General features: G+C 51.4%; 1 protein-coding gene across 1 annotated transcript; it reads left to right on the top strand.

The window, feature by feature from the left end:
- Nucleotides 1-187: 187 nt before the first annotated feature.
- Nucleotides 188-18,999, top strand: trmt1l (tRNA methyltransferase 1-like). The gene is made up of 16 exons (XM_033964741.2): nt 188-261; nt 901-963; nt 2,262-2,324; nt 2,959-3,072; nt 3,987-4,051; nt 4,450-4,618; nt 4,701-4,821; nt 5,445-5,524; nt 7,614-7,884; nt 9,975-10,187; nt 10,816-11,006; nt 12,717-12,783; nt 12,888-13,036; nt 13,126-13,188; nt 17,286-17,412; nt 18,570-18,999. The coding sequence occupies exons 1-16, from the start codon at nt 222-224 to the stop codon at nt 18,733-18,735; spliced, it is 1,962 nt and encodes a 653-aa protein (XP_033820632.2). The 5' UTR covers nt 188-221; the 3' UTR covers nt 18,736-18,999.
- Nucleotides 19,000-19,505: the final 506 nt, after the last annotated feature.

The following is a 19,505-nucleotide window of genomic DNA, read 5'->3' as shown; positions in this document are numbered from 1 at the left end:
TAAACTTCATGTCGTTGGTTCTGCCTAAAAACACAAATATTGTAAATAATAATAAATAAAATGATCTGCTTATGTTTTATTTTTAATTCTGGTAATATTTTTAAACTTTTTAAATGTGCAATTTTATTCAGTTTAATTTATTTTTATGCGGTTTATTTTCACGCGCGACACCGGGATGCGCGGTGACGTCAGGGCGCTGTGACGTCACGGCGCTGTGCGTAATGGCGGCGGAGGCTCGCGTTGAGGAGGGCGACATTAAACGTGAGTAAAACCGTCATTTAACCGCTTTTCCGGGTGTTTTCGGCGGTAGAAGCTGCGGTCCCGGGCCCGTGAAGGCGCAGTCCCGCTGTGAGTCCCCGGTACCGGCAGAACGCGGCGGTTTTAGACCAGGGAAAGTGAACCACGGCCTCAGCGCGGAGCTCCGCCACAGGACCAAAACAAAGAGAGCACATCAGAGCAAAAACTGCAGAGGAAAGACAGCAGAGGCCAGGGAAACGGAGGGACCAGTGTGGAGCGAGCCCTGTGCGGGTTTGGAGGAGTTCTGCTCTGAAAAAGTAAAAAAAAAGGTCTCATTTTAAAGAGTGAGAATGTGTAGGGCCTCTGCGCGGAGCTGCATTACGGGGCCCAGAGCCGCACGCACACTCAAAATCTGATTAATATAACATTTCTGGAGTTGTGAGGTTATTTAAAGGGCCTAGGACAGATTGAACTCATTTCAGCATAACTCTGTTCAAGTGATTATGATGTGACACGAGACTATGGAACCGACTGTTCCACTGAGGGATTAGTATCGAGTCTGTGCTTTTGTATCAAATCGTTGTGACTCTAGTCGATATTAATTGAAATAATATGACTCATGAAAGGCTTAAGGACTGTAGTAAAGTTTTGTTGTGCTCTCAGCTGATGCTGAAGGAGAGACGGAGGAGAGCGCTTCAGACGACAACAAGCCCTCCACCACCACAGGTACTGATACTGATACTACTGATACTGATACTACTGATACTGATACTACTGATACTGATACTACTGATACTGATACTACTAATACTGATACTGCTGATACTGACACTACTAATACTGACACTACTAATACTGACACTACTGATACTGATACTACTAATACTGATACTACTAATACTGATACTACTGATACTGATACTACTGATACTGATACTACTGATACTGATACTACTGATACTGATACTACTGATACTGATACTACTAATACTGATACTACTACTGCTGATAATGGCACCACTACTCGTATTTATATTGTTACTGGAGTAATTGTCTAAAAAAATAAAAAAGACCTTTCAGAACAGACAGTGGAGTTACTAAACCAAAATTCAAGATTAAACCGTTCTGGATTTACATCAACAGGATCTGCAGATATTCTCTGCCTCAAACCTCAGGCCAATATTTTATTTGTGAAACATCTCAGTGTTTCACTAGACCACACACAAGCAGCTTTAGGTGCACCCCTCGTACCCGCGTAACACCAGTGTAACATGACTGTAACATGACTGTAACACGACTGTAACACGACTGTAACGTGACTGTAACAGATTGTAACAGTGACACCACTGCAGAGGCTGAAGCTGACTCTTCACACTGTTGTGTTCAGATGTTTCTTCATGTTCTGGTCGTTTCTTCTCTTTGAGCCTCTGAAGTTTTATTTGGACTGATTCATGTTTGAGTTTAATCTTCAATCCACTATTTTCAAGACGCCATTTTGTCGATCTGCCCCCGTTTAACCCCCAGCAGGACACGCCCCCTGTGACACGCCCCCTGAGACACACCCCATGTGACACACCCACTGTGACGTCCGCTCTTCCGTCTCCAGTTTTATTTTCTTAATTGTTGATACTCGTAGGATTCTGCAGCGTCGCGTCGTCATTTTGGTACAAATGTATAAAAATGTGCTGCTCTAGTGTGATGTGCATCTGTCCATAGGGGGCGCTACAGCATGAGGCGCTTTAGTGTGATGTGCAATGAATGAAAACTACTGCACATCACACCAGGTTTGTGAAGTCGTAGTGCACAGTTTGTGTCATGTTTTTGTACATTTATGGAGACTTGTCATGTGGGGCCTGGATGGCGTAGGCTTGTGGGCGGAGCCTCGTGCAGACTCATACCGCTGACTGTAAGGAGGGTTTGAATAGGGAGAGATCTCTAGATTATTCAAACATGGATCATCTAATGATGAGGAGCAGTGCTGCAGAATCCTTCCTCTTTAACCCTTTGAGTTCTTTTTTTTCCAGAGCGTCACATCTCGATCCAGAGTCGCATTGAGGACCTGGAGGCCCTGGTCGACCTGAACGGAGGTGAGTTCAGGGGTCACGGGGTCAGCGTTCACAAGAAAACTCAGACTTGACCTCAGTGACCCTAATGCACTGGATGAGACGGGGCCTGAAGTCGACTAAAGACGAGGGACATGGGGCCGATGTGGAGTTTTTATACATTTTAAAGCCGATATTTGCAGATGTTTGTTTTTTAAATCCACACTGAGGTCCACACGTGGATCTTAAGTTGAAATAAAGCTCAGTAATGAACTTTTCACCGTTGTAAAAATAAAAACGAAATATGGATTTATCTGGATATGTGAAGATTATTTGCACGTTTGTGTCACGTACGCCGTGTCTCACCCACAGAACATGAAAAACACACAAAAAACTCTCAAAACTATATCTCTGTGACCCAAACTGCACTCACAACACCACACCTGCAGGGGGAGCTCATGCAAAAACTACCATTTCTGCAGAAAAAAACGACAAACCCTGGACTTAAGAAAAGACAGATTCAACTTGTGAGTCTTGAGTTTGATCTGACTTTTCATAAACGGCAACACAAATATGAGAAACACTGATGACATTGATTGGTCAGTGATCATTTTGGTAATAATATTGGTGTGTGTGGCGGCGTGGTGTCGCCATGGTAACGGTGCGTCTGTGTCCGCAGCCGGGAGGAAGGCGTGTCCGCTCTGTCCCGAGGAGAAGTTTAAGTCCTGCTACAGCCACAAACTCAGACGCCACCTCCAGAACCTGCACTGGAAGGTCTACGTCGAGTTCCAAGGTCAGTCCTGGTCCAGTCCTGGTCCAGTCCTGGTCCAGTCCTGGTCCAGTCGTGGTCCAGTCGTGGTCCAGTCCAGTCCTGGTCCAGTCCTGGTCCAGTCCTGGTCCAGTCGTGGTCCAGTCCTGGTCCAGTCCTGGTCCAGTCCTGGTCCAGTCCAGTCCTGGTCCAGTCCTGGTCCAGTCCTGGTCCAGTCCAGTCCTGGTCCAGTCCTGGTCCAGTCCTGGTCCAGTCCAGTCCTGGTCCAGTCCTGGTCCAGTCCTGGTCCAGTCCTGGTTTAGTCCTGGTCCATTCCTGGTCCAGTCCTGGTCCAGTCCTGGTCCAGTCGTGGTCCAGTCCTGGTCCAGTCCTGGTCCAGTCCTGGTCCAGTCCAGTCGTGGTCCAGTCCTGGTCCAGTCGTGGTCCAGTCCTGGTCCAGTCCTGGTCCAGTCCAGTCCTGGTCCAGTCCTGGTCCAGTCGTGGTCCAGTCCTGGTCCAGTCCTGGTCCAGTCCTGGTCCAGTCCTAGTTTAGTCCTGGTCCATTCCTGGTCCAGTCCTGGTCCAGTCCTGGTCCAGTCCTGGTCCAGTCCTGGTCCAGTCCTGGTTTAGTCCTGGTCCAGTCCTGGTCCAGTCCTGGTCCAGTCCAGTCCTGGTCCAGTCCAGTCCTGGTCCAGTCCAGTCCTGGTCCAGTCCAGTCCTGGTCCAGTCCTGGTCCAGTCCAGTCCTGGTCCAGTCCTGGTCCAGTCGTGGTCCAGTCGTGGTCCAGTCGTGGTCCAGTCGTGGTCCAGTCCTGGTCCAGTCCTGGTCCAGTCGTGGTCCAGTCCTGGTCCAGTCCTGGTCCAGTCCTGGTCCAGTCGTGGTCCAGTCCTGGTCCAGTCCTGGTCCAGTCCTGGTTTAGTCCTGGTCCAGTCCTGGTTCAGTCCTGGTTCTTGTTTCAGGTCAGAGGATGTGTATCTGTCATCTTCCATGTCGGACTCTGAAGCCCAGTCCCTCGTCGGAGCAGGTATCAGCATTAGCCCCAGATCACCTGAGTTTGCATGTTCTCCCTGTGTCTGTGTGGAATCTGCGCTAGTCCCGCTTTAGTCCCGGTCTGGTCCCGGTCTGGTCCCGGTCTAGTCTTGGTCTAGTCTTGGTCTAGTCCCGGTCCCGTCCCGGTCTCTGGCTCATTCTCTGGCTCTTTCTCTGTCTCATTCTCTGGCTCATTCTCTGGCTCATTCTCTGGCTCTTTCTTCCAGGCGTGCTCGTCGCGGGCTGTGGCTCATTCTCTGGCTCATTCTCTGGCTCTTTCTCTGGCTCTTTCTCTGGCTCATTCTCTGGCTCATTCTCTGGCTCTCTGTTCCAGGCGTGCTCGTCGCGGGCCGTGGCTCATTCTCTGGCTCATTCTCTGGCTCTTTCTTCCAGGCGTGCTCGTCGCGGGCCGTGGCTCACTATCACTGCGTGGTGTGTTCAGGGACCATCGCCCGAAAAACAGACATGATCGGTCACCTCAAACGCCACACCAACAAAGGAGAGACGCGGGCCAGCTACAGCCTGGACCCGGACCAGGACCGGGACCGGACTCAGGAGCCAGGTGAGGACCGGGGCGGACGGAGCGGACAGTGCGGTCACTTTGGCGTGTGCGTTAGCCGTGTGCTTGTGTGTGTTTGTCGTAGCGCCGTCGGGTCACACTCTGGAGATCCTGAAGGAGCTCGGCACAAACGTTCAGCTGATGCCCAACCACAACACGCCCCAGAAGAGCGACACCTACTTCAGCCGCAAGATGAAGACCAACAGGTGGGACAGAGGGACAGAGGGACAGGGGGACAAGGGGACAGAGGGGCAGAGGGACAAAGGGACAGAAGGGCAGAGGGACAGAGGGGCAAAGGGACAGAGGGGCAAAGGGACAGAGGGACAGAGGGGCAGAGCGACACCTACTTCAGCCGCAAGATGAAGACCAACAGGTGGGACAGAGGGACAGGGGGACAAGGGGACAGAGGGACAGAGGGACAAGGGGACAGAGGGGCAAAGGGACAGAGGGACAAAGGGGCAAAGGGACAAAGGGGCAGAGGGACAAAGGGGCAAAGGGACAGAGGGGCAGAGGGACAGAGCGACAGAGGGACAGAGCGACACCTACTTCAGCCGCAAGATGAAGACCAACAGGTGGGACAGAGGGACAGGGGGACAGAGGGACAAAGGGACAGAGGGCTGCGTCAGTGTCCAGTGACCTGTGTGTGTATATGATGTTTGTCGTGTGTGTGTATCTTTGATTGTCGTGTGTGTATCTGATTGTCGTGTGTGTATCTGATTGTCGTGTGTGTTTCTGATTGTCGCGTGTGTGTCTGATTGTCGTGTGTGTCTGATTGTCGTGTGTGTGTCTGATTGTCGTGTGTGTGTCTGATTGTTGTGCGTCCCTTCAGACAGCTCGTGTTCTGCTCTCTGGCGGCTCTGGCGGAGGAGAGGAGTCCTCTGGAGTGTCTGGACGCTTTCGGAGCCACAGGTCAGTCCAGGTTTAGACCAGGTCTGGGTTTAATGTATTTTATTTATAAAACATTTTACGTTGGAAAACAAATCTCAAAGTGCTACAGAGTGAAACATTCCAAACAGAGACAGTATTCAGATAAAAGGCAGGTCCTGAGGTCGTCACAAACGTCTTGAGGTGCTTTTTGAAGCAGTCTAGTCTGTGACATCGCCCCAGAGGAAGGCACCGCTTCAGCAAAGACCCTGTCCACACAGAGCGGAGCCTCGGGACAGAGGAAGGCACCGCTTCAGCAAAGACCCTGTCCACACAGAGCAGAGCCTCGGGACAGAGGAAGGCACAGCTTCAGCAAAGACCCTGTCCACACAGAGCAGAGCCTCGGAACAGAGGAAGGCACCGCTTCAGCAAAGACCCTGTCCACACAGAGCAGAGCCTCGGAACAGAGGCAGGCACAGCTTCAGCAAAGACCCTGTCCACACAGAGCAGAGCCTCGGGACACAGGGCACAGGTCACGTGAAAAAGGTTTAAACTTGCGTCATAAATAAAGCTGAGATTGGACTGAAGTCTTTATGGAGTAATAATAATCTGACGTAAACAGACTGGATTATTTTTTTGTCAGATGTAGAAATTATCGCTGTTAACAGTTTGAGCTAAAGGCTAACGCTAGCACCTTTACACCATAACGCTTTATGATCACTCTGCTAATGGCTCATGTTTATGTCAGTGTTTTCTTCATAATCAGGATGTGAGATAAACCAGAGCTTCTCCTTCAGTCGTGTTATTTACAGTTAAACACCTGTCTCTGTCCTCTGTCCTCTGTCCTCTGTCCTCTGTCCTCTGGTGTTTTTTGACTCTCCCAGTGCATTGTGGTTTATATATTGGCTGGTCTAGTGACCAGCACTGGACACACTGGACTTTTCAAGGTGCATTGTGGGAAATTGGAGTGCTGGACATTTTTACCAACTGGCCATTCAGACACCACTAAGAATATGTGAGCCTTAAATAGCGCCCCCTGCAGGAAGATTGTGGGCATTTGGTCTCTTTAGTGCCACTTTTGTATTTATGCCCTGATTGTTGTCTGAAGGCTCTCTCTCTCGTTTTTAGCGTGTTTTTCCCTGGTTCTTGTCTGTTTTTCCCTGGTTCTTGTCTGTTTTTACCCTGTTTTCCCTGGTTCTTGTCTGTTTTTACCCTCTTTTCCCTGGTTCTTGTCTGTTTTTACCCTCTTTTCCCTGGTTCTTGTCTGTTTTTACCCTGTTTTCCCTGGTTCTTGTCTGTTTTTACCCTGTTTTCCCTGGTTCTTGTCTGTTTTTACCCTGTTTTCCCTGGTTCTTGTCTGTTTTTACCCTGTTTTCCCTGGTCCTTGTCTGTTTCTACCCTCTTTTCCCTGGTTCTTGTCTGTTTTTACCTTCTTTTCCCTGGTTCTTGTCTGTTTTTACCCTCTTTTCCCTGGTTCTTGTCTGTTTTTACCTTCTTTTCCCTGGTTCTTGTCTGTTTTTACCCTGTTTTCCCTGGTTCTTGTCTGTTTTTACCCTGTTTTCCCTGGTTCTTGTCTGTTTTTACCCTTTTTTCCTGATTCTTGTCTGTTTTTACCGTGTTTTCCCTGGTTCTTGTCTGTTTTTACCGTGTTTTCCCTGGTTCTTGTCTGTTTTTACCCTCTTTTCCCTGGTTCTTGTCTGTTTTTACCCTCTTTTCCCTGGTTCTTCTGTTTTTACCCTCTTTTCCCTGGTTCTTGTCTGTTTTTACCCTCTTTTCCCTGGTTCTTGTCCGTTTTTACCCTGTTTTCCCTGGTTCTTGTCTGTTTTTACCCTGTTTTCCCTGGTTCTTGTCTGTTTTTACCCTCTTTTCCCTGGTTCTTGTCTGTTTTTACCGTGTTTTCCCTGGTTCTTGTCTGTTTTTACCGTGTTTTCCCTGGTTCTTGTCTGTTTTTACCGTGTTTTCCCTGGTTCCGACTGTTTTTACCCTGTTTTCCCTGGTTCTTGTCTGTTTTTACCCTCTTTTCCCTGGTTCTTGTCTGTTTTTACCCTCTTTTCCCTGGTTCTTGTCTGTTTTTACCGTGTTTTCCCTGGTTCTTGTCTGTTTTTACCCTCTTTTCCCTGGTTCTTGTCTTCAGGCATCATGGGGCTGCAGTGGGCCAAACACCTGCGCTCGGCCGTCAGAGTGACCATCACAGACATCAGTGACACCTGCGTGAACATGATCAGGGAAAACTGCCAACTCAACCAGATCCGAGTGGCTCCCTGGGCCGGGCCTGAGTCCGGGTCAGAGTCCGGGTCTGGACCAGGACCTGGGTCTGGAGCTGCAGAGGGGCGGTACCTGACCACAGTGGAGGTCAACAAGATGGACGCCAACGTCATCATGCACCTCAGACCCTTCGACTACATGTGAGTGCAGACCTGGTTCAGTCCTGGTTCAGTCCTAGTTTAGTCCTGGTTTAGTCCTGGTTTAGTCCTGGTTCAGTCCTGGTTCAGTCCTGGTTCAGTCCTAGTTTAGTCCTGGTTTAGTCCTGGTTTAGTCCTGGTTTAGTCCTGGTTCAGTCCTAGTTCAGTCCTGGTTTAGTCCTGGTTCAGTCCTGGTTTAGTCCTGGTTCAGTCCTGGTTCAGTCCTGGTTCAGTCCTGGTTCAGTCCTGGTTTAGTCCTGGTTTAGTCCTGGTTCAGTCCTAGTTTAGTCCTGGTTTAGTCCTGGTTTAGTCCTTGTTTAGTCCTGGTTCAGTCCTGGTTTAGTCCGGGTTTAGTCCTTGTTTAGTCCTGGTTTAGTCCGGGTTTAGACCTGGTTTAGTCCTGGTTTAGTCCTGGTTTAGTCCTTGTTTAGTCCTGGTTCAGTCCTGGTTCAGTCCGGGTTTAGTAGGGGTTTAGTCCGGGTTTAGACCTGGTTTAGTCCGGGTTTAGTCCTTGTTTAGTCCTGGTTTAGTCCTGGTTTAGTCCTGGTTTAGTCCTGGTTTAGTCCTGGTTCAGTCCTGGTTCAGTCCTGATTTAGTCCTGGTTTAGTCTTGGTTTAGTCCTGGTTTAGTCCTGGTTTAGTCCTGGTTTAGTCCTGGTTTAGTCCTGGTTCAGTCCTGGTTCAGTCCTGGTTTAGTCCTGGTTTAGTCCTGGTTTAGTCCTGATTCAGTCCTGATTCAGTCCTGATTTAGTCCTGGTTTAGTCCTGGTTTAGTCCTGGTTTAGTCCTGGTTTAGTCCTGGTTCAGTCCTGGTTTAGTCCTGGTTTAGTCCTGGTTTAGTCCTGGTTTAGTCCTGGTTCAGTCCTGGTTTAGTCCTTGTTTAGTCCTGGTTCAGTCCTGGTTTAGTCCTGGTTTAGTCCTGGTTTAGTCCTGGTTTAGTCCTGGTTTAGTCCTGGTTTAGTCCTTGTTTAGTCCTGGTTTAGTCTGGGTTTAGACCTGGTTTAGTCCTGGTTCAGTCCGGGTTTAGTCCTGGTTTAGTCCTTGTTTAGTCCTGGTTCAGTCCTGGTTCAGTCCTGGTTTAGTCCTGGTTTAGTCCTGGTTTAGTCCTGGTTTAGTCCTTGTTTAGTCCGGGTTTAGACCTGGTTTAGTCCGGGTTTAGTCCTGGTTTTGTCCTTGTTTAGTCCTGGTTCAGTCCTGGTTTAGTCCGGGTTTAGTCCTTGTTTAGTCCTGGTTTAGTCCGGGTTTAGACCTGGTTTAGTCCTGGTTTAGTCCGGGTTTAGTCCGGGTTTAGACCTGGTTTAGTAGGGGTTTAGTCCTTGTTTAGTCCTGGTTTAGTCCGGGTTTAGACCTGGTTTAGTAGGGGTTTAGTCCTTGTTTAGTCCTGGTTTAGTCCGGGTTTAGACCTGGTTTAGTAGGGGTTTAGTCCTTGTTTAGTCCTGGTTTAGTCCGGGTTTAGACCTGGTTTAGTCCGGGTTTAGTCCTTGTTTAGTCCTGGTTTAGTCCTGGTTTAGTCCTGGTTTAGTCCTGGTTCAGTCCTGGTTCAGTCCTGGTTCAGTCCTGATTTAGTCCTGGTTTAGTCTTGGTTTAGTTCTGGTTTAGTCCTGGCTTAGTCCTGGTTTAGTCCTGGTTTAGTCCTGGTTCAGTCCTAGTTTAGTCCTGGTTTAGTCCTGGTTTAGTTCTGGTTTAGTTCTGGTTTAGTCCTGGTTCAGTCCTGCTTTAGTCCTTGTTTAGTCCTTGTTTAGTCCTGGTTCAGTCCTGGTTCAGTCCTGGTTTAGTCCTGGTTTAGTCCTGGTTTAGTCCTGGTTTAGTCCTGATTCAGTCCTGGTTTAGTCCTGGTTTAGTCCTGGTTTAGTCTGGGTTTAGACCTGGTTTAGTCCTGGTTCAGTCCGGGTTTAGTCCTGGTTTAGTCCTTGTTTAGTCCTGGTTCAGTCCTGGTTTAGTCCTGGTTTAGTCCTGGTTTAGTCCTTGTTTAGTCCGGGTTTAGACCTGGTTTAGTCCGGGTTTAGTCCTGGTTTAGTCCTTGTTTAGTCCTGGTTCAGTCCTGGTTTATCACAGGAGGATGGGAGGGCATCTGGAGTAACGCGTCTCTCCTCAGACACTTGGATCCCTTCGGCTCGGCGGTGCACTTCCTGGACGCGGCGTTTCGAAACGTGAGGAATCTGGGGGTCGTGTCGGTGACCTCTACGGACACGGGGTCGCTGTACGCCAAGACGCCCAACGTGACCCTGCGGCACTACGGCGCCGCCCTGGTCCGCACGGAGTACTACAGGGAGCTGGCGGCGCGCATGGTCCTGGACGCCGTGGCGCGGTAGGGGCGGAGCTTTCTCTCCTCTGTAAACTCCTGACGCGTCGCTGTTCACTGTAGAGTGAGATTTATTTTGAAAGGGCTATTTCCTGTTTCCTGCTAAACCCTGAACGAATGACATCACTGAGCACGTAACAGGAAGTCACTCTTCTCTCACTCCCGCCCCCTTCCCACCCCTCCTCCTCTCTCCTCCCCCTCTCCCCTCCCCTCCCCTCCTCCTCTCTCCCCCTCTCCTCCTCTCTCGTCTCCTCCTCCTCCTCCTCTCTCCCTCCCCCCTCTCCTCCTCCTCTCTCCCCCTCTCCTCCTCCCTCCCCTCCTCTTCTCTCCCCCTCTCCTCCCCCTCTCTCCCCCTCTCCTCTCTCCCCCTCTCCTCCTCCTCTCTCCTCCCCCTCTCCTCTCTCCCCCTCTCCTCTCTCCCCCTCTCCTCCTCCCCTCCTCCTCCTCTCCTCCTCCCCTCCTCCTCCTCTTTCCTCTTCCTTCCCCTCTCTCCCCCTCTCTCGCCCTCCCCCTCTCCTCCTCTCCCCCCCTCCTCTTCCTGCTCCTCCTCTCCCCTCCCCCCCCCCTCCTCCTCTCTCCCCCCCCTCTCCTCTTCCTGCTCCTCCTCTCCCCCCCTCCCCCCCTCCCCCCTCAGAGCGGCGGCTCGTTGTTCCAAAGGCATTGAGGTGCTCCTGTCTGTGGCGGTGGAGCACTTTGTCCTGGTGGTGGTGCGGGTGCTCAGGGGCCCCTCTCAGGCGGACGAGTCCATGCGGAGGCTCCGGAGGCTGGTGCACTGCCAGTGGTGCGAGGAGAGACTGTTCCTGAAGCAAGGCACCTCCATCGACGGTGAGGGTTCAACTCCCATCTGTGTGAGCGAGTATCATAGCAACCAAAGAGCCAATCAGGAGCGAGGCTGATGAAGGCTGTCAGTCAAACCTGTAGAGGGCGGGACCTCGGGGAAAGAAGGCGTCTGATTGGTCTGTTATTAAAATGTGAAATAATAACCCAGGGTCACATAGATCAGGTTAAAAAAGCTGAAACACGTCCAGGATCCCCCCGTTTGGACTGAAGCGGCTAGTACGCTAGCTCTGTGCGTTTATACACAGTCTATGCTAGTACGCTAGCTCTGTGCGTTTATACACACAGTCTATGCTAGTACGCTAGCTCTGTGCGTTTATACACACAGTCTATGCTAGTACGCTAGCTCTGTGCGTTTATACACAGTCTATGCTAGTACGCTAGCTCTGTGCGTTTATACACAGTCTATGCTAGTACGCTAGCTCTGTGCGTTTATACACAGTCTATGCTAGTACGCTAGCTCTGTGCGTTTATACACAGTCTATGCTAGTACGCTAGCTCTGTGCGTTTATACACAGTCTATGCTAGTACGCTAGCTCTGTGCGTTTATACACAGTCTATGCTAGTACGCTAGCTCTGTGCGTTTATACACACAGTCTATGCTAGTACGCTAGCTCTGTGCGTTTATACACACAGTCTATGCTAGTACGCTAGCTCTGTGCGTTTATACACAGTCTATGCTAGTACGCTAGCTCTGTGCGTTTATACACAGTCTATGCTAGTACGCTAGCTCTGTGCGTTTATACACAGTCTATGCTAGTACGCTAGCTCTGTGCGTTTATACACAGTCTATGCTAGTACGCTAGCTCTGTGCGTTTATACACAGTCTATGCTAGTACGCTAGCTCTGTGCGTTTATACACAGTCTATGCTAGTACGCTAGCTCTGTGCGTTTATACACACAGTCTATGCTAGTACGCTAGCTCTGTGCGTTTATACACAGTCTATGCTAGTACGCTAGCTCTGTGCGTTTATACACAGTCTATGCTAGTACGCTAGCTCTGTGCGTTTATACACAGTCTATGCTAGTACGCTAGCTCTGTGCGTTTATACACAGTCTATGCTAGTACGCTAGCTCTGTGCGTTTATACAGTCTATGCTAGTACGCTAGCTCTGTGCGTTTATACACACAGTCTATGCTAGTACGCTAGCTCTGTGCGTTTATACACAGTCTATGCTAGTACGCTAGCTCTGTGCGTTTATACACAGTCTATGCTAGTACGCTAGCTCTGTGCGTTTATACACACAGTCTATGCTAGTACGCTAGCTCTGTGCGTTTATACACACAGTCTATGCTAGTACGCTAGCTCTGTGCGTTTATACACAGTCTATGCTAGTACGCTAGCTCTGTGCGTTTATACACAGTCTATGCTAGTACGCTAGCTCTGTGCGTTTATACACAGTCTATGCTAGTACGCTAGCTCTGTGCGTTTATACACAGTCTATGCTAGTACGCTAGCTCTGTGCGTTTATACACAGTCTATGCTAGTACGCTAGCTCTGTGCGTTTATACACAGTCTATGCTAGTACGCTAGCTCTGTGCGTTTATACACACAGTCTATGCTAGCAGGTTAGCTCTGTGCGTTTATACACAGTCTGTGGTTCTACTCCCATCTGTGACTGTGGCAGAGTGGTTATCTTCTTCCTCGCAGTGAGGAGGTTGTGGGTTCGACTCCTCATCTCTGGTGTTTTCTTTCAGACACTTTGCCGTGTTCGTGCCACGGAACTTTACCGGGAAAGACCGCCGTCATACTGGGACCACTGTGGTAAATATGATCCCTAAACCAGGTCTAAACCAGGTCTAAACCAGGTCTAAACCAGGTCTAAACCAGGACTAAACCAGGTCTAACCCAGGTCCGGTGTGTTTCAGGAGCGGGCCTCTGTTTCACTCCTTCTTCTTGAGGACGATGTTGAAGGCTGCGGTCAGACACTCGATGGAGGACGTCCAGCCTCTGATCAAGACTCTGCTCTGTGAATCTGACTGTACCACACTCAAGTACCCCGCCCTGACCAACCAAGGTGTGCTCCTTCTGCTCTCCTCTCCCTCTCCTCCTCTCCCCCTCTCCTCCTCCTCTCCTCCTCTCAGAGTTTATTCTGTTGTTTTTCAGTGGAGTGTGGTGTCGTCATTAAAACTTTACAAAGTCCCGACGAATCTGGAGCTGATTCTTCAGGTGAGACAGTGGAGAGTCCCGGGCCCGTCCTCGTTTAGTACTCGTTTAGTCCTCCTTTAGTCCTCGTTTAGTCCTCCTTTAGTCCTCCTTTAGTCCTCCTTTAGTCCTCGTTTTGTCCTCCTTTAGTCCTCGTTTAGTCCTCCTTTAGTCCTCGTTTGGTCCTCGATTAGTCCTCCTTTAGTTCTCGTTTATCCATCCATCCATCCATTTTCTTCCTCTTATCTGGGGCCGGGTCGCGGGGGCATCAGTCTAAACAGGGACTCCCAGACTTCCCTCACCCCGGACACGTCCTCCAGCTTCTCCGGTGGGACCCCAAGGGGTTCCCAGGCCAGAGAGACATAGTCCCTCCAGTGTGTCCTGGGTCTTCCCCGGGGCCTCCTCCCGGTGGGACATGCCCAGAACACCTCCCTAGGGAGGCGTCCAGGAGGCATCCTGAGCAGATGCCCGAGCCTCAACTGGTTCCTCTCAACGTGTAGGAGCAGCGGCTCTACTCCGAGCTCCTCCCGTGTGACCGAGCTCCTCACCCTATCCCTAAGGGTGCGCCCGGCCACTCTGCGGAGGAAGCCCATTTCAGCCGCTTGTATCCGCGACCTTGTCCTTTCGGTCATTACCCAGAGCTCATGACCATAGGTGAGGGTAGGAACGTAGATTGAGGTAAATCGAGAGCTTTGCCTTTGGGCTCAGCTCCTTCTTCACCACAACGGACCGATACAGCGACCGCATCACTGCAGACGCTGATCCAACTGTCAATCTCACACTCCATCCTTCCCTCACTCGTGAACAAGATCCTGAGATACTTGAAATCCTCCACTTGGGGCAGAGACTCACCACCCACCCGGAGAGAGCAAACCACCTTTTTCCGGTCGAGAACCATGGCCTCAGATTTGGAGGAGCTGATTCTCATCCCAGCCGCTTCACACTCGGCTCAAACCGCCCCAGAGCTGCAGGTCCTGGCTCGAAGAAGCCATCAGGACAAACATCATCTGCAAACAGCAGAGATGAAATCCTGTGGTTCCCAAACCAGGCCCCCTCCGGCCCCTGGCTGCGCCTAGAAATTCTGTCCATAAATATAATGAACAGAACCGGTGACAAAGGGCAGCCCTGGCGGAGTCCAACATGCACCGGGAACAGGTCTGACTTACTACCGGCAATGAACACAGCTCCTGCTCCGGTCATACAGGGACCGGACAGCCCTTAGCAAAGAGCCCCGGACCCCATACTCCCAGAGCACCCCCCAAAGGACACCACGAGGGACACGGTCGAATGTCTTCTCCAGATCCACAAAACACATGTGGACTGTGGCAAACTCCCATGAGCCTCGAGGACCCGATGGAGAGTATAGAGCTGGTCCAGTGTTCCACGACCAGGACCAAAACCACACTGCTCCTCCTGAATCCGAGGTTCGACTATCGGTCGGATTCTCCTCTCCAGTCCCTGGAGTAGACCTTACCGGGAAGGCTGAGGAGCGTGATTCCCCTGTAATTGGAACACACCCTCCCCCTTCTTATACAGAGGGACCACCACCCCGGTCTGCCATTCCACAGGTACTGTCCCCGACCGACACACGATGTTGCAGAGACGTGTCAGCCAAGACAGTCCCACAACATCCAGAGACTTGAGGTACTCAGGACGGATCTCGTCCACCCCCGGAGCCTTGCCACCGAGGAGCTTGCCAACCACCTCAGTGACTTCAGCCAGGGTGATGGATGAGTCCGCCTCTGGGTCCCCAGTTTCTGCTTCCTCCTCGGAAGACGTGACAGTGGGATTGAGGAGATCCTCAAAGTATTCCTTCGACCGCCCGACAACATCCCCAGTCGAGGTCAGCAGCTCTCCACCCGCACTGTAAACAGTGTTGGTGAAGCACTGCTTTCCCCTCCTGAGGCGTCGGACGGTTTGCCAGAATCTTTTTGAGGCCGTCCGATAGTCCTCCTCCATGGCCTCCCCGAACTCCTCCCAACCCCGAGTTTTTGCCTCTGTGACTGCCCGAGCCGCGGCACGCTTGGCCCGCCGGTACTCATCAGCTGCCTCAGGAGTCCCACGAGCCAACAAGGCTCGATAGGACTCCTTCTTCAGCTTGACGGCATCCCTTACTTCCGGTGTCCACCACCGGGTTCGGGGATTGCCGCCGCGACAAGCACCACAGACCTTATGACCACAGCTACGAGCAGCCGCGTCGACAATAGAGGTGGAGAACATGGCCCACTCGGAGTCCATGTCTCCAACCTCCTCCGGGATCAGGGAGAAGCTCTCCCGGAGGTGGGAGTTGAAGACCCCCTTGACAGAGGGCTCCGCCAGACGTTCCCAGCAGACCCTCACAATACGCTTGGGCCTGCCAGGTCTGTCCGGCTTCCTCCTCCGCCAGCGGATCCAACTCACCACCAGGTGGTGATCGGTTGACAGCTCAGCCCCTCTCTTCACCCGAGTGTCCAAGACACGCGGTCGGAGGTCAGATGACACGACAACAAAGTCGATCATCGACCTCCGACCTAGAGTGTCCTGGTGCCATGTGCACCGATGGACACCCTTGTGCTCGAACATGGTGTTTGTTATGGACAAACTGTGACTAGCACAGAAGTCCAATAACAAAACACCGCTCGGGTTCAGATCAGGGAGGCCATTCTTCCCAATCACGCCCCTCCAAGTGTCACTGTTGTTACCCACATGGGCGTTGAAGTCCCCCAGGAGAACAACAGAGTCCCCGGTTGGTGCACTGTCTAGTACCCCTCCCAGGGACTCCAAGAAGGCCGGGTACTCTGCACTGCTGTTTGGCCCGTAGGCCGACACAACAGTGAGAGACCTGTCCCCGACCCGAAGGCGCAGGGACGCGACCCTCTCGTTCACCGGAGTGAACCCCAACACGCAGCGGCTGAGCTGTGGGGCAATGAGCCCACACCAGCTCGCCGCCGCTCCCCGCGGGCAACGCCAGAGAAATAGAGAGTCCAACCCCTCTCAAGAAGTTGGGTTCCAGAGCCCGAGCTGTGTGTGGAGGTGAGGCCGACTATATCTAGCCGGTAACGCTCAACCTCCAGCACAAGCTCAGGCTCCTTCCCCCCCAGCGAGGTGACATTCCATGTCCCCAGAGCTAGTCTCCATGTCCGGAGATCCGGTCGTCGAGGTCCCCGCCTTCGACTGCCGCTCGGATCTCTCTGCACCCGCCCCGCATGGCTCCTTCCGCAGGTGGTGGGTCCACGGGAGGACGGCCCCACGTCGTTCCTTCGGGCTGGGCCCGGCCACCAGGCGCTCGCTGCCGAGCAGCCACCCCAGGCCTGGCTCCAGGGTGGGGCCCCGGTAACGCCAGTCCGGGCGACGTAACTGGCCTTGATCTTTTTCTTTTCATGGGGGCTTCTGAACCGCTCTTAGTCAGACCCGTCTCCAAGGACCTGTTTGCCATGGGTGACCCTACCAGGGGCATGAAGCCCCCGACAACATAGCTCCCAGGATCATTCGGGTGCTCAAACCCCTCCACCACGTTAAGGTGGCGGTTAAGGTGGCGAGTCCTCGTTTAGTCCTCCTTTAGTCCTCGTTTAGTCCTCGTTTAGTCCTCCTTTAGTCCTCGTTTAGTCCTCCTTTAGTCCTCGTTTAGTCCTCGTTTAGTCCTCCTTTAGTCCTCCTTTAGTCCTCCTTTAGTCCTCCTTTAGTCCTCGTTTAGTCCTCGTTTAGTCCTCCTTTAGTCCTCGTTTAGTCCTCCTTTAGTCCTCCTTAAGTCCTCGTTTAGTCCTCCTTTAGTCCTCCTTTAGTCCTCGTTTGGTCCTCCTTTAGTCCTCCTTTAGTCCTCCTTAAGTCCTCCTTTAGTCCTCCTTAAGTCCTCCTTTAGTCCTCCTTTAGTCCTCGTTTAGTCCTCCTTTAGTCCTCCTTAAGTCCTCGTTTAGTCCTCATTTAGTCCTCCTTTAGTCCTCCTTTAGTCCTCCTTTAGTCCTCCTTTAGTCCTCCTTAAGTCCTCGTTTGGTCCTCCTTTAGTCCTCCTTTAGTCCTCCTTTAGTCCTCCTTTAGTCCTCCTTTAGTCCTCCTTAAGTCCTCGTTTGGTCCTCCTTTAGTCCTCCTTTAGTCCTCCTTTAGTCCTCCTTTAGTCCTCCTTTAGTCCTTGTTCTTTTCTTTAGGGAAGAGGAAATCTGGGGATGAAGGAGGAAACTTGGTGAAGAAGCTGAAGTCGGACTCGTCTCTGGAGCATCCTCCATTTTACTACAGTATCCACCGACACAGCATCAGAGGAATGAACATGCCCAAGTACTGCACTACTACTACTACTACTACTACTACTACTACTACTACTACTACTACACTACTACTACTATACTACTACTACTACTACTACTACTACTACTACTACTTTTACTGCTACAGCTACTACTACTACTATACTACTACTACTATACTGCTACTACTACTGCTACTACTAGTCCTGGTTCAGTCCTGGTTCAGTCCTGGTTTAGTCCTGGTTTAGTCCTGGTTTAGACCTGGTTTAGTCCTGTTTTAGTCCTGGTTTAGACCTGGTTTAGACCTGGTTTAGACCTTGTTTAGACCTTGTTTAGACCTGGTTTAGTCCTGGTTTAGACCTGGTTTAGACCTGGTTTAGACCTGGTTTAGACCTGGTTTAGTCCCGGTTTAGTCCCGGTTTAGTCCCGGTTTAGTCCCGGTTTAGTCCCGGTTTAGTCCCGGTTTAGACCCGGTTTAGACCCGGTTTAGTCCCGGTTTAGTCCCGGTTTAGACCTTGTTTAGACCTGGTTTAGTCCTGTTTTAGTCCTGGTTTAGACCTGGTTTAGACCTGGTTTAGACCTTGTTTAGTCCCGGTTTAGTCCCGGTTTAGTCCCGGTTTAGTCCCGGTTTAGACCCGGTTTAGTCCTGGTTTAGACCTGGTTTAGACCTGGTTTAGTCCTGGTTTAGACCTGGTTTAGACCTGGTTTAGACTTTGTTTAGACCTTGTTTAGTCCTGGTTTAGTCCTGGTTTAGTCCTGGTTTAGACCTGGTTTAGACCTGGTTTAGACTTTGTTTAGTCCTGGTTTAGTCCTGGTTTAGTCCTGGTTTAGTCCTGGTTTAGTCCTGGTTTAGTCCTGGTTTAGACTTTGTTTAGTCCTGGTTTAGTCCTGGTTTAGTCCTGGTTTAGACCTGGTTTAGACCTGGTTTAGACCTGGTTTAGACTTTGTTTAGACCTTGTTTAGTCCTGGTTTAGTCCTGGTTTAGTCCTGGTTTAGACCTGGTTTAGTCCTGGTTTAGACTTTGTTTAGACCTTGTTTAGTCCTGGTTTAGTCCTGGTTTAGTCCTGGTTTAGTCCTGGTTTAGTCCTGGTTTAGACCTGGTTTAGTCCTGGTTTAGACCTGGTTTAGTCCTGGTTTAGACCTGGTTTAGTCCTGGTTTAGTCCTGTCTAACTCTCGTCTCTCCTCAGGTTGAATAAGTTCCTTCAGTACTTGACTGAGTCTGGGTTCAGAGTGAGTCGGACCCACTTTGATCCGACCGGAGTCCGGACCAACGCGGATCTCAACCAGTTCACAGCGGTCCTCAGCAAATACAGCAGCCCCACGTGCACCAAACAGGGACTGAGCCAGGACTGAGCCGGGTCTGGACCAGGACCGGACCAGGACCAGACCAGGACTGAGCCGGGTCTGGACCAGGACCGGACCAGGACCAGACCAGGACTGAGCCGGGTCTGGACAAGGACCGGACCAGGACCAGACCAGGACTTAGCCGGGTCTGGACCAGGACCGGACCAGGACTGAAGACGATGGCTCTTTGGACTCGTCCTGTTTTTATTTATTCTTTTAAAGATTTTATTGTTTTTGTTTTAGAAATTGTAATAAATAAATTTAAAATGTTCCAAAGTTTCTGTCTCATCATTTACACCTGCACCTGTCACACGGAGGACACCTGTCACACGGAGGACACCTGTCACACAGAGGACATCTGTCACACGGAGGACATCTGTCACACGGAGGACGCCTGTCACACGGAGGACATCTGTCACACGGAGGACACCTGTCACACGGAGGACACCTGTCACACACAGAGGACGCCTGTCACACGGAGGACGCCTGTCACACGGAGGACGCCTGTCACACGGAGGACGCCTGTCACACGGAGGACACCTGTCACACGGAGGACGCCTGTCACACGGAGGACGCCTGTCACACGGAGGACACCTGTCACACGGAGGACACCTGTCACACACGGAGGACACCTGTCACACGGAGGACACCTGTCACACGGAGGACGCCTGTCACACGGAGGACGCCTGTCACACGGAGGACGCCTGTCACACGGAGGACGCCTGTCACACGGAGGACGCCTGTCACACGGAGGACGCCTGTCACACGGAGGACGCCTG

Source organism: Periophthalmus magnuspinnatus, chromosome 4 (genome assembly GCF_009829125.3).
Source record: "Periophthalmus magnuspinnatus isolate fPerMag1 chromosome 4, fPerMag1.2.pri, whole genome shotgun sequence".
Taxonomy (NCBI): domain Eukaryota; kingdom Metazoa; phylum Chordata; class Actinopteri; order Gobiiformes; family Gobiidae; genus Periophthalmus; species Periophthalmus magnuspinnatus.
The sequence above is the reverse complement of the archived record's forward strand: the minus strand, read 5'-3'. Positions and strand labels throughout refer to the sequence as shown.

Coding starts and splice junctions, on each gene's coding strand:
- trmt1l (XM_033964741.2), top strand. CDS start 222: ATGGCGGCGGAGGCTCGCGTTGAGGAGGGCGACATTAAAC. Junction 4,052..4,449: donor CCAGTCCCTCGTCGGAGCAG/GTATCAGCATTA, acceptor TCTTTCTTCCAG/GCGTGCTCGTCGCGGGCCGT. Junction 4,619..4,700: donor GGACCGGACTCAGGAGCCAG/GTGAGGACCGGG, acceptor TGTTTGTCGTAG/CGCCGTCGGGTCACACTCTG.